Source organism: Cottoperca gobio, chromosome 16 (assembly GCF_900634415.1).
Source record: "Cottoperca gobio chromosome 16, fCotGob3.1, whole genome shotgun sequence".
Classification (NCBI taxonomy): Eukaryota; Metazoa; Chordata; class Actinopteri; order Perciformes; family Bovichtidae; genus Cottoperca; species Cottoperca gobio.
In genome coordinates this window covers 19351716-19366734 of record NC_041370.1, presented here as the reverse complement: position 1 = coordinate 19366734, position 15019 = coordinate 19351716, and the positions used below count along the sequence as shown (strand labels likewise).

The 15019-nt window shown below is 39.5% G+C and overlaps 1 protein-coding gene across 2 annotated transcripts in view; it reads left to right on the top strand.

The window, feature by feature from the left end:
- The window catches only part of LOC115021505 (myelin basic protein-like), a 46680-nt gene that overhangs the window by 17546 nt on the left and 14115 nt on the right, over positions 1-15019 (top strand). For both annotated transcript variants that reach the window (XM_029452000.1, XM_029452001.1), the window contains one exon: positions 546-690. In XM_029452000.1, the coding sequence (XP_029307860.1) occupies positions 546-690 (145 nt within the window). The remainder of the gene's footprint in view (positions 1-545; positions 691-15019) is intronic.

Sequence of the window (15019 nt, the reverse complement as noted above, 5' to 3'; positions counted from 1 at the left end):
TGATAGTTTTTTGATGTTTTTGACACAGTGCTATCATTTGAGACTTTCAAAACATGCACATTTCTGATTAAACCATAAATACTCTTCCTAACTATTCAAAATGTCTTGTTTTGAGGATGTACAACAACTATAAATGATCAGTACATTATTGTACATTAAAAATAAATCAAATTTATAATCTTGCCCATCAATCCTAAATAAATATTTATGACAATTTTACAAGTCATATATCATTATGAACGTTTAAAAACAAATGTTCTTGTCTAATCCACTTGCTTTTACAGAATGAATCCTTCCTAAAATCCAGATCATTTAGATTTTTCAAATCTCAATATATACTGTATGTGATTTCAGAAAAGAGTGTGCCACCTTCTTTTGAATGTTGGATGAATAAGTCTGAGCATAATTCTGCTGTAATTATATAGGCTAAATAGGTGTAACTATCCCCGTCATCCTCTCACTCTCTGTTGGTCTCTGTCCTTCCTCTGTTGCTATGGCACCTCAGCACCTCACCTCTTCAATCTGTTTTTGTGTTCCCATTAAAGGCTCCGTCGCCTGAACCCGAAGCAGAGATGACAACAGCAGCAGCAGCAGTAGTAGAAGCAGCAGCAGTAGTAGAAGCAGCACCTGTAGAAGCAGCAGCAGAAGCAGCAGCAGAACCTGAACCTGAATCACAAGATGAAGTCTTTGGTAAGGCGTTCAAAATACATCTTATTGTATTGACATGCATATTGACATTACTCCTAACTCCCAGTGTTGGTCAGGCCAATAAAAAAACAATTGACACACTAAAAAGGGATATACTTATGTTCTTATCCTATTTAGCTGTTTTAATATTGAATAGGAGAAAGTTAGTATTTCGCACATTTAGGAGACTACACAATTATTGAGCGGACTAAAGAACAGGTGAAACTTTAAACTAGTGGTGTTAGAAAATATACACTTAAGTATCGCAATATTATGTTTTTATAAACGCTATCCATTTTTTATTTATAGTTTATTGCACACAAAGTAGTGCCATGATGTTACAGGAACTGTAATGAATGCAAACGCAGACCCCCCCTGTTCTGAGTTTTTTGCTCAGACGTTTATGCATATGGTGGTGTGTTCTTTTTACCACGACAGTTTTTCTAAAATGAGCAATACATATCGCTTTGCTTTCAGCATCGCAATACATCGCAATATTTTGCTTCTGTATCATGATGTTTTTCGTATCACCAGATTCTTGCCAATAAACAGCCCAACTCTAAACCCAATCAATAAAATGTCTTCTACTGCAAATGTAGTCTCAATGCTGCGCAGCATTGGTGCAAAGTGAAGATACGCAGACGCACATCATTTAAATTAGTAACGCTCACATCTGACGGTCTGTAAGATTGTGAATACTGGTTGGATAAAAAGCTTTTTGAAGGGAGATATCATCAAACTAATATTTTGTTTTTGTCAAGAAAAGTTTATCATTGAATGAAATATCAGCTTTGTGGTAGTTTCTGAGGCCTAAGTCATAAAGCACAGTGGGAAGAAACCAGTAGAATCTGGAATGACTTAACATTGACAAGGGAGCTCTTTTAACTCGGCCATCTTAATATCTTTTTGGCTTCTTTTTATTTCAAACAATAAAAGGCTTCTGCTTCACAACACTGGTTCAGAAGCTGCTAATCCTGCAGCGTGACATTTGTTTGGAGTGAACGGTTACCATGATAAATAAAACTTAATGGTTTGTGGAAGACAATCTTTCCTCATAATGAGAAAATGTCAGAAGAGTTGAGTTCCGGGCACTTCAAAGTTGTTGTTTTTCACAGTTTTGCCCTTAGAGAAAGTCTCCCGCTGCCATTCACTGTGACGTGTGGGGGGTTAAACAGAAAGTCTTTGTAATACTGCAGCTCAGCAGATGAGGGCAGAGTTTGTTGGCACTAAGTTGATTGATTTCAACACTAGATGCTTTTACAAATGATGATAAGGGGATTATCCTGAGGCCAGAAGAAAATTGCAATTGCTAGTGGGAATTTGATGAATTCTTCTTTTTTTTAATGAGGCTCTTATTTAATTATAATCAAAGGCAAATCAGATTGGATTCTCTGCAGGGATATAAACTGTAACGCATGCATGCTGCATGCATAATAGATTAAGCTACAGCACCAGTACCATTCACATTGAATGAGAAGGTGTGTCCAAACTTTTGACTGGTACTGTATATGAAACCAATGTCTTTTTTGTTGTTGTTGCCACCTTGAATGAAGCCATCAGTGTGTCTGAGGCTCCCCGCTGCCTCTTGTCAGCATTGACAATAGGAGCTGAGTGAACATGGTGCCATGGTGAAGGAAATCTTTTTTCTTTCACATACAATATGTGCTGTGGCCAATGCCCAGAGCCAAACATCACTGTCTTCTCCTAAGCGAACCTGTTGGGACTTGTTGGTATGGCAAAAAAAGTAATTGCACAAAGGGATGAGGAGAGGTATACGTTTGGGAGTTGGTTGTTCGTTCTGCAAGAGAATAAAACCCTCAAGACGTTGACCACATTTGTGTAGGAGGAGCGAAGAACTTTCAAGCAATAGGCTAAGGAAGACAAGCGTGGCCTGTTTTCTCCCTTCTGTGTCAGTCTCGATTGTTTTCAGGGTGAGCTGAGGTGAAATGCAAGAGAGGGGAACGATTTGGCTACGTGTTCTGACTAAAGGAGCGCCAGCACAACAGATAATAGTTAGTTTGGTGTGTGTGTGTGTGTGTGTGTGTGTGTGTGTTTTTTTTTAAAGGGTTGGATAGGAACAAGTATTTGCCCTTATTTTGTATCTTTCTATTGGCATTCAAAAGGGTAACATAACAATGATTCCCTTTATCCAGACTTTTCTTCTCAGGGCCTCTGAACCTTCACCGGCAGATACAATGTGATTGAAACCTCCAGAGGTGATAAAATAAATATTAGGTGGATTCATAACTAGTAAAACTATTAAATAAATAGTTTGAAGTGGGGTTGTATTTGGTACTTCTTCATAGTCTGTGTATTACCTGCAGTAGATGCCGGTCGCCCCTGGTTTGGAGAAGCGGACAGTAGTTCCAGCATGGAAGCAAAGCAATGTGCTGCTGTGAACGTGGGCAGCAGCAAGGCGCGTTTAAAAAGAAATCAATATCCCTTTTAGTTTTCACTGCTTTACCTTGCCGTCAGACAGCTCTTACCGACGGGGAACTAAAGCCGTTATCTATGCTCTCTTCAAAGGCACCAGACTCCATTGACAAAATCAGTCATTTTACCTTGCAGAACACAGTGGTTGCTGCTGCCTTGATTGGGTGTTTGTGTTATTGTGCGACTTTGGTGAATCCAAACTAACCCTTTAAAACACCAAAGTCCGACAATAACGCAAACAAACTTACAGATGGAGGCAGCGGTAGGTAGAACGATTCAGTAGGTAGTAAGTAAATTTCAACACGGCGCTTATAAACAATATTGCTGATTATATTTAATAATAGTGAGCAGGGCCCACAAACAAAGCTCTAACGAATATTGACGAATATTATGCAAAACAATTTCTCAGCCTGCAGTGTGTTTGTCCGTGTGTGTGTGTGTGTGTGTGTTGTGTGTACATGCATGATTGGATTTGTGTTTGTCTATATTGATGTCATGTCAGGGCAGCTTGTTTGAGTATGTAATCATGCCTCCTTGTGCAGAGGGAAACTTTACCAGATAGCCAGGAAAGTTATACCTTGCAGGGGCCTCGTCAGATTGATCTGTTAGCGACTCGATGCACTCCTTCTCCTGCAGCTAATGACTGTGCTTTGTGTTTAACACTTGCCATTAATCAGCATGGAACAGACTCAGAGGATCCATCACTGACACATGTGATCCTTAAAAAGAAACACCCACACAACACACGATTACTTTTAGCCTTTGGGGATGACGTGGTTACCTAGCACAGACATCAAATGATCTGACATGCATGTCAAATAGGTTACTGTATAACCCGGCTTGCTTATTGCCTCACTTATGTAATGCCTCGATGCTGTTATTTCCCACACTAGTCTCTTAGTAGACATCAGCTTCCTCACACAGATGCTTCTGGCAGCTCATAATGAGAACACGAATGCATTTGGATGCAGGTTTAAGTAGCAAACTCTTTAAAATGGAAGTTAAGGAGCAGACTGCAAATAGACTCCCTGACACTGAGTGTACACTCCCTACGCTTTCATCATTTTTTTTGTCTTGCCTGATCAAGGTCTAGCAACGAAACGTCGCAAATGCATATATATTTTATAAACCGTGTGCAGGAGTCTTGTTTGCAACTTTTGATCTACCCGCTCCTCTCCTACGCACATGTCTCTTGAAATAGATGTGCAAAGTGTTCCTCAGGTAAGCAGCAGACTAATACGTGATCTGACTGCAGTGTCTAAACACGCTCATTCAGGTGTTCTAACATGTTTTTATAACGATTCATCTGGTAAATGAAGACGTGAGCAAAAGCTTAAAGGCTGAACTTAAAGAGCAGTCTGTCTTGATTTAGGTTTGTTAGAGGGGTAAGTGGAAATAAAAGCTCTACTTTGTTTGATAGCCATTGTTCAAAAAGCTGCCTCGGAGCACCGCCATATAGATTCCACTCTGATGCTTAATGTTTAACTGATTCTTTGCTCAGTCAGCACTGCTTTCTGATAGTGTGTAAAACCCCCATTTTCTTATCAGTTTCTAACTCTTACTGAGGGAACATAGCTGTTAGGATACATTTAAAACCTTCCTCTTACCTGTGCATCAAGGCTGAACTAATTTAGCGCCATTAGGTTGTTTCAGGTTGCGGGTAAAAGAAAATAAAAGGAATTTTTGCCCCAAATTGGTCCAGGGTGAGTGGTTTATGACGGGCAGGTTAGCTGTGCTTTATTAGAGCCTATTTTGGTAAAGTTGTCATCAGTAGGCGTCATGACTCATCCTGGCCTGTCCAGCGTCTGGGGATGTCTCTATTCAGCACTTCCTGTTTGCGCTGCTTTTCCACTGAAGGGCAAACACCACCATCAGCTGTGCGGCTGTTAAAAGCCCATTACGGCCCCATTACCTGACCCAGCCTGCAAGCAGGCCCCCGCTCAGCAAAACAGACCCCCTCTATCTGTCTGTCTGCCTGTTCCGTCCTGACTCTCTTTGGGTCACTGTTTTCTTCATCACCACAGGCACCACTTGGACTGTGGTTGCCTGACCAGCCATTTGTTGGGCAAAGTGGCTTAGTTTTTAATGTTTAGCATTTCTAAAAGAACAGAACAGAATATTTAAGCTCATAGGCTAGAACATTCTTTCATAGTTTTCTGTTTTTCCTGGAAGAAGTAGAACTCTATGTGGCTTGCATCTTTCTCTCTGTCTGTCTGTCTCAATGTTTTTTATGGAACAAAGTTGTTATTGTCAGTTTCCCACCCCTTGGCTGAGGTAGTGCTGAGGTTGAAGTGCAGCACTTAACCCTACTTCAGAATCTAAACACAATTTAAAATGTCCTACCTGTGTTCTCTGATGTTTTTTACCCAAAGGATTAGAGAGTTGAATATCTCTAATTCTTCTTGTTAATGCCAGAATTTCTTTGGATATGAGTTCATATCAAATGTCAGAGGATAATATATAGACAATAGGTTAAAAATGGGTATTACCTTTTTAAAGAAAGTACATTCAAGGTCAGATGCTCATTATCATTAAGCTGCAAGGCTGTCAGGTTAATACAAAGATAACTAGTGTAATGGTGCAAGTGCAGAGAGGGCTCTTTCTCTTGGTTTTAAAAATATTGGCTTTTTCTTATAATTAGTTTGTTGTTGTGCTTCAGTCTCTTCCTACACCCACACTCCTGAACATGACTTTAATGAGATGAATCAATATGGGTTAGCTAGACTCTTACAACACACACGTACATCAGTTTTCATACAAATGAGTTGGTAGAAATGTACTTCTTAATATTCCTGTATTTAAACTAAGAATAAATCACAGCAGCAAACAAAGGCTAATGCCTAATGCTTTGCACATTTCCTCCCTTTATCGAGTATGCCTTCACCACAGACAAGAGAGGAAGGAGCTAGAGGTGGAAAGTGACCACTCCTGAGTGAGCCCAGAGGTTTTTAGCCTCATCTCACATTGTCTGTGCAAAGAAACTGCACACTGTCTGTATATATAGTTGATTGGATTATTCAGACACAAAAGAAAGCGTAATGCGCATAGCAAAATCATGATAACTGTATAGGTCATATTTACATGATCTCGTGTTAATGATGGAGGTGTACAATTTGTTTACTGTCCTTAACATGTTAATGCCAGATGATGATTTAGAAATAGGAGTAATAATAATAATAATGAACCTGATGAAAGGCACAATACTGTTTCATGATATACTTTAAAAATGTTAACACATTGTCCGTTTCTTTTGAGTTCCTTTTTCTTTATTAAAAAGAAAACATTACTGGAATGGATAGAATTACCTTTTTGTTCTCTCACTGGATTTATACTTGTATCTTTAATATCTTGAAAAGAGTTGAGTTATAAAAGCAATACATCAGAAAAGCCAATATTGCTATACGCTGTATACTATGTAATCGTTACTAAAGTCTGTATGAACTAATACACAAAGATTCTCAAACCATTTCACCTTAACCATTTGAAGTTAATTAAATGTAACTGGTGTGCTGTATATGCTATACAAACCAGTCTATGTTCCACAGTGCTGCTTTTTTGCAACTGAAAACCTGCTGAGGAAAAATAATAATAGAGGGAGTACATGTATAGCAACAATGAAAAGTATCGTATACGGTAGAGCGACGATTATGGAATGCAAATATATTGACTGGCTATTGTGGAAAAACACCTTTCATAGAAAGTATTAAAAATGGACTGGAATGAGAATCCTAAAAATTGGGAATTGTGCTACAGTTCTCATTTTATGGGTGGATAATACCTCGGATTGATACAAAAAACAGCATTTGCATTTTTAGACATATGGAAATTGTTAGGGAGTATTTATACAACGATGGCACCTAATAACACCAGCTAAATCTAGTGTTCTATCAGAGTGTTCTGCACTACTGTGGTGTCACTCCACAACCCCTGGAAAGTGCAAATAACAAAGATAATTGGTTTCTGTTCCCAATCTTTCAAAATCAAAAGAGGCTCATCATTTCAAAATGTAACAGCAGTTGATGGAAATAAAATAAAATAAAGCCAGCGGCTGACACAGCTATGGACATAACAAGATAAGAGTCCTCTGAAGACCAATTTCCATTTCAGATTCATTCTTTCTGCAGGTCACACCATCAGGGATATTGAATGATATTGGTGTGAGCCAGTTATCACTTATTTCATACTCTATGTGTTTCCCTTGTAATTGCTTTTGGAATCTACTCGCTAACCTTGTGAACTTCAGGGCGGAACAGGCTGCTTCAGGTTTCATTGATTTGGTTCGAGCCTGGTGGGGTTAGTCAAAGTGCTCTTCTCTAAGAGAGTGAGCAGGGAGAGGATCTGAAGACTCCCCACATCTCTCTTTGTCCGTTCGTTACTAACTCTGTAGAGAACTTCTGAAAACACAGAACATGCTCTTTAGAAATTACATTTTTCCCAATTAAATATCTGGTTTAGTTTCTACGGATGAAGAGCTCTGTGATGGAGTTACAGCAGCTTGTGTTTGAAGTACCGGTACACAGCTGGGTTTGCATAGCTGACATGACCTTCATCTGCTCCGCACAGCTCCCTATGCTTTCTGCATTAATGAATGTTCTTATTCTGCTCCCTTCATTGTTTGCTTCAAACATTGAATGTAATATTTTTTCAGTGGCTAAACGAGTAGAGAGAGTAAAGATTTTTAGTTTTTCGGCTCCATCAGACACAAATTACTTACGGCCTCATAGATTATCTAGTTGTCTTTAAAAAAAAAAAAAAAAAAGTAAACTGGTCTATTATACTTTCATGAAACCAAAATAATTATACTTTGAAATTATCTTCTGGAAATGGCTTGTAGCTCTTTCGCACACTCCCTAATTCATGTTTAGAAGGCTGTAGATTCTAGAGGGAACCTTTTTTTTTTTTGCCGAACACAAATCAAAGTGCTTTAAATACTGCATTAACAGCATTGAAAATGGCATTTTAATTAACAGAAATGCAATTTAGCATGTGGGTGACCATCAAAAAAGTGTTTGTCATTTCAGACATATAACCTTTTTAAAACTTGATATAGCGAACTTGTTAGCATCCAGTAGATGCAGAGCCACATTAGCATTAATTTGCTGTCCTGATTAAATTAGCCTGTTAAAAGTCTCTTATATTTACTCCCCTTTTTTTAGTTCTGTTTTGGTCTACGCCAACTCTCGAGGGAAATATCTGTTTCTCTAGCAGTTAAGCTAAAATCTCTACTATGTTCACCAGCTAGTCGCTAACTTTCCTGTTTTAGTGGCTGGTGTTGGAAAGGTAGTATCCAGCCGGTTTATCAGTTTGTTTTATTGCTAACAGCTGCCTGCTGCCTCAAACAACACCGATGAGAGCGACTAGAGTAAGAAGTAAAGTTGTAAAACCAAAACAATTAGCTAAAATACGCTAAGATGCTCCATAGAGCTGAAGGTAACTGCATAGTTGGTTGGATTTATTATTAACAGGTATGTTAAATATTCAAATACGCCCATGTTTATACGATATATTGATATGGAGCATATAGTTCATATTACTATAGTCAGCAATCAGTTTGCCTTCATTGCTAATTTTTCTAACTGAAATTAGTTGTAGAAATTAAATATCTTGTTTAAAATATCGATGCTTTCAGACAAGTTACGGTGTATACTGTCAAAATCATGCAGTAAATATTCCTTACTTTATATCCTCTCTACCTCCTGCCACCATTTATTTGCCTTCTACCGTTGGTCATTTTAGCATCTACACTAAAATTAGGACTTTTTTGCTAGTGGGTTTTGCTAATTTCTGTCTGTGTATTTTCTGTATATTCTCAATGAGATTGTCTAAGCACTGCTGACTGTGCATACAACACAGTATTGAGAATACGTATGAGTGTGTTCCTCTGCTGTGCATTTGTCTGTCAGCTGTACACGTATATAAGTGCAGTGGCTCAGTCATTTGTCTCTGTGGCCGAGGCTGACACTAGCTGGTACGGGCCCTGGCACTGCCAACACGAAGCACCTCCTCCACCACTCAAAAGCTCTGATTGTTAAAGGGCAGCTTCCATCACTGGACCAGTGTTCTTTGGTTTGACACCATTGTTCAGATTCTCCCTTTCTGTCCCCTCTCACCTCGCGTCCTCGCCTCTGTTCTCTTTCCCTTTCTTTCAGTCTTTTTCTTTCGCTCGCAGATTGATCTCAAGATTACATGTACTGCATGTACATTTTGCTGTACATTTTCTCTTATGACTTGCCAGATTTTACAGGCATGTTCATTGCCTCGTGTCTGCACCTTTTCGGAATTGATTTCATGACAGTCCTACACCATGTATCTGGGCATTCTGTGTCAACACGCAGACGCAGAATGCCCACGTGTGCTATGTTGTAAGAGATTGTGCCTCGGTGAGTTCAGGAGGCCACGTCATCTGGCCTCGACCATCTGGCAGGACAATCACTGAGTGTGTATGTGTGTGTTAGCAGCTGTGTCCGTGGCTACAAGAGTCCACGGGGAGGGGATGATGGGTAACCAAGAGAGTATAAAAGTACTACCCTAGCTACTGCATCCCATATGTCAGACAAGATGAACTGGAGTCCTTTCCCCTTGGAAAAAAACATAACTTAAAGTGGTATCTGTGTCTGTGTTCAGACATTCTATGTTTTATCCAGAAACATACAGATTGTGTCTAGATCCAGTTGAGTTCATACCTGGCATTAGATTCTGTCTCAAGTGGGGCCCAACTGACTGCTTGTCATTGGATTTTGCTTCACTGCTCACATTTGATTTTATCTTTGGGTCCCCTCTGACAGATGCCAAACAGAGAAAGATCCGTATGCATGCTCACCAAACACAGCTGGTAGAGACCACTGTGTCTATTGGCTAGCTCGCCTTGGGTCCAAATTAAAACATCTTGTCTGATCCTGATACATTGTTGTTTAGGAAATAAAATTCATTCATTTGTGAAGAAAGCGTTGGAAACGACTGATCCAGCATTTTAGGCTGTATCGGAGGCATTACCGATACTGGTAACAACTCGAGATGGATCAATGCTTCCTCAATGCTTTTTGGGTGCACCCGTTATGTCCGCTTGTGATCAGATTGCCCAAGAAGAGTTTTTCAGATTGTGTCTGGGACAGGGTCACCAATCTTTTTGATACTGAGAGCTACTTCAAGGGTACTGAATAATACGAAGGGCTACTTATTTGATACAAACTTCCTGAATAACATAGTTGTACGGTTCACCTTTAATATTATCATTAATAATAATCATAATAAATATTCATATATGTGAAGAGACTGTCTGATCACATGTTAATGTTAATTATTCCTCACAATAATTATTAATAATGATTTACCATGGTAGGAAACATATTTAAACATGCAACATTATTTATTTATGTTCTCAATCTATTTCAACATTTGAAAGTCAGAGTTATCACATCTCTGATATTTTTGTAAATATCTTTATTGACAGTTTTGTATGAATGAGCACATTTGTAGCATTTTGTTCAAAAACATACCAGTTATATCTTTGTATATTGTCATTCACTTCTGTAACATTTTATAGGAAATCATTAACTGTCACATCTTCAAATCATATCCTGTTTGTACAAACACTAACTTTGTAACATCGGAGAGTGGAGATTACATCAGAACCTTTCTTCTCGTCTTTGAACAGTGTTTTCAATAACATCATTGTACCTTTCAAGACCTCTCCGTCCTAAAAGGCTTTCTTGTACTTTATTAAAAAAAATATGCAGCTCTAAATGAATGTTACGGGTCCCAAAGTTGGTACCACAGCAACAATAAATGATTCTGTAAAATACAGAGTGCAGCAGCAATGAAGACACGGAGCAGTCCGTCATCCAGATTGCTTCTATTCAAATTGACAAATACAAATATCAACATTTTACTCTAACAAGTACAGCTCTGTAACATCTTACTGTTGTGATTTTCAGCACTGAACAATGTATCCATTCATTTCTACTATTTATACACATAGTAGACGAAATACAGATACTGTGCAAAGTAATTAACCTTAAAACTAGGTGACCTGCCTGTACGACTATACTCAGGAAAAAGAAACCCATGCACCTGCGGCGTATCAAAGAGTTTCTACAGTTCGACAAACCACTTAAAACGATATCAAAATATCTTAACACTCGTCCAAATAAAGCTCAGCTTAAAATAAGTTTACATTGATAATTTTACTTTAGTGCTGCTTACATTCAACATCTCTCCACAATACATGTGGAAAAGTAAAATGACGTGATTGTCACCTACATTAATAGGGATAATATTTTGACTGGAAAATCCATGAAATTGACTGTTCAGTTTACTAAATTAAATAAACACAAAATAGTTGCACAGTTTTGGGGTGGGCCACATGAAGCTTCCGTTGCTTTCTGTGATTTGTTCACCGGCCTCGTGAAAAGAGATGCTGCTGCCCAAAGCTGCCTTTAACTCCCGGCTTGTTCTGCCCGCAGACCGCAGTGCTGCAGCTGGGGAGTTAGTTAGTTAGCTTCTGTGACACGTACAGAAGTGTCTCCACAATGTGCCGCTTTGCCGTCGCCCCGCAAATGAGACATACACACTTTTCTTACACTGTTGTAAAAAATTATTCTTCCTCCCAATCATTGTGAAAATAGTTAGTTTTCTTTCGCTTTTCTGCCATGTTCCCACTAGCTTGTCTCAGCGAAAAGGGAAATGGAGATTTGGCTTGCGTCCTACAGGGTCAGAGTTCATATATACATAAAACATTTTTGTTTTTTAAATTCTATATTCGATATTGTCATTTTAAAATAAAGAATAATTCAAGTTTATTATTGATTTAAAAAAAAAACCAGCAAAACAATTAAATACAAATTTTAGACTGAGCTCCATGGTGACTAGTGCTATTTTTAGAACATGCTCTGCGGGCAACTCACATAGTGCCTGCTTTGGCAACCCCTGATCTGGGACATAATGTTCTCAGGATGAGAAGTTTCTTGTGCGAGTGGTCACGCAGAAGAAATTAAAGTGTAATGTCTCAGTCGAAGCCTTTGACACAAGCATCTAGCCGGCTTACATCATGTCCACTGCTCTGTTGAAGTGTGTGTAAATGTTTTGACCTCTCATGTCTCCATGGGTGAGGAAATGTCCCTTAGCACTACGCTGATGGCATCAACTCATGTTGAGCTCTATTCTTCTTCTGTGCTGTCCCACTCTACTAGAGACACCCATTCATACCGACTGCCAATGAAAACCTCATCCTCCTTCACAAACACTTTTGTCATGATATAGATATAGTACTGCATTAATACACCACAGAATTGAAACTAAGATTCATGAGTGAGCTTGTAGAAAAATGTAATTATCCTCAAATCATAGTATAATATATTGCTGCGTTTAATCCAGAAGTCACGGTAAAGTCCCAGCAAGTTGTAAGGATGTCTGTGCTGAAGACTTTTTGACTTATTGAATAGACACGCAAAGAACATTATGCCCCTTATTAGTCGACTAATTGGTCGTTTTGGTCTTAGTTGACTGAGATATCTTTAGTGTAATATATCTGGGTGTAGCTCTACCCTCTTGCGCTACTTCTGGTTCCAAAAAAACATCGTTTTGGTGACGGCTAAAAACAAATATTGCTATGCCCAAAAACAAAGATGGCGGTCAAACTCGAGGCTTGAAAACCGTAGTCCACAAACCAATGGTTTATGTCCACTTCTTATATACAGTCTATGTTTGAATCACATTCTTCCCTATTTAATGTCGCTGCACAAAGTGAGGTTAAAAGGTCATGAACATGGCCTGCGTTATAAGAAGGGAGTGGCTCTTATCTCGTCTAGAAAAATCTCTGGAGGACTCGCGTCCTGAATGCCAGATGGGGTTTCAGAGACAGAGAGGGGCTTTTTACTCTAGGCTTGTGGGTGCTTCAGATCCACCATGAATGCAGCGGCAGAAGGATTTTCGCCCCCGGCTGGGAGGTTTGGTCCGAGGCCACATAGCGATGGAAGGTTTTTCAGAGGAATGCTTCCCATGCCTCAATCCCACCACAGTCCTTGTTGTTGTCCCAGAGGCTTGCTACACATCCTCTTCACAACAAGGAAGAGGAGGAAAAATGAGGAGATTGGTGCCCACACCCTGCATACCTCTTCCCTTCTAGATGCCGATCTTTCCCCTCTTCCAGGGCACTGAATACCTCTGCTGAACAGAGCAGATCAGTTTTTGGTGTCTTCACCTAACTATTTAACGTAGATGGTGCAGAACAGTGGTGGTGGTTATTGTTCCGGGCACAATAATCTGCAGTAGATCACGTCATTTATCTCCTTCAATTTTACCAAAATTGTCGTGTAATGTTGCCGCTTTAGTTGTCACAGGGACATCTTGGAGTTGTCATGGTGAATTAATCAAGAAGAGTTGACATCTGCTGGGCCTCAGGCTACATTATGAGAAGTGCTGAAAACGAGGGCAGTATCCTGTGGTGCTAATAAAGGCAGGCAATGTGTTTGACAGAGCGAGTGCAGCAGATTCTGACCTTACTTCTGGTGGTTTAAGGACCTCTCTACTAAACCAGTGATGGACAGGCCTTATCTAGGGATTTCAACACATGAATAACTTCAATATTTATGAAGGAGGCATGACAAAGAGAGCTCTCAGCTGAACTGTGCATCTCTCTGCAGTGTTATGAGCCACTGGATAATTGGCCATTAGTGTTGTTTACAAGTTCCACCTCTATGGCACCTAATGTATATAGTGCAGGACTATACAGAGGAAAAAGATACGTACAGCATCATATTTGGCCTTTTATCACCCCTGTCTCCTTACCTTCTGCTTAGCTGCATCTTAGCGAACAGTGAAATCGAAGTATGACATGAGAAGCTTATTCCCTTTTTTGAATATTCTCTTTTTTTCATTTTCATTCATGAGTAATGTAATCATAACAAATGCTTGTGTAAAGTTACAGCTGTCTATATTTACGACAGTGGTGTTATGTTGCTTTTATGCGTTTTTTCCTTTTTTTAAAATCCTGACGTTGATGACTATTGATAAAAGGGATCTAAAAATGTCAAAGATGTACTGTACCAGATTTCAAGAACAAATGTTTTGGTGTTTTTACATATCATAAATGAAGTCTTTGGGCACAAAATGGTTTGTTTCCAAGAGACCAACACTCAACCGTAACCTGCCACAGTAAGTAGTAGAGAGTGTACAGCTGTCCAATGACTTCAAATCACACTGAAACAGATTATACATTTTACTTTGTGCATCCTAGTACGCAATGGTCCGTGTGACATAAAATGCGTCATCAGGGGGGTACTCAGGCTCTGCCCACGTACCTGGTCAAGGGAACATACTGGACACGCAGACTTCAAATCAAATTTATTTGTATAGCCCAATATCACAAATTATACATTTGTCTCAGTGCTTTACAGACTGTACAGGTTACGACACCCTCTGTCCTTAGACCCTCGCATTGCACAAGGAAAAACTTCCTAAAAGAAACCCCATAATTAAAGGGGGAAAAATGGAAGAAACCTCAGGGAGAGCAACTGAGGAGGGATCCCTCTCCCAGGACGGACAGACGTGCAATAGATGTCGTATGTACAGGATAATCAACATAGTACAAATACAACATTTGACAGAAAATGATGTGTTGAAAAAGAGAAAGTATGGATGAATCCAGGAAAATGTCAAAAAGGCTTCCCGGTGTCCAGCAGGACCAGGGAAGCAGGCACAGCCACGATTCCTGATCCTGACGTAACATTTATCAGTGGCAACCTGCCACATGAGAGACACAGAAACTCTGGGGATGATTCCCCGGATGATGAGTTAGTAACATACATTTACATAAATGCATACAGATGGAGAGGGAGGGGAGGAGAGAGGAAGAGAAGGAAGAGAGCAGGGAGGTGTCCCCTGGTAGTCTAAGCCTATAGCG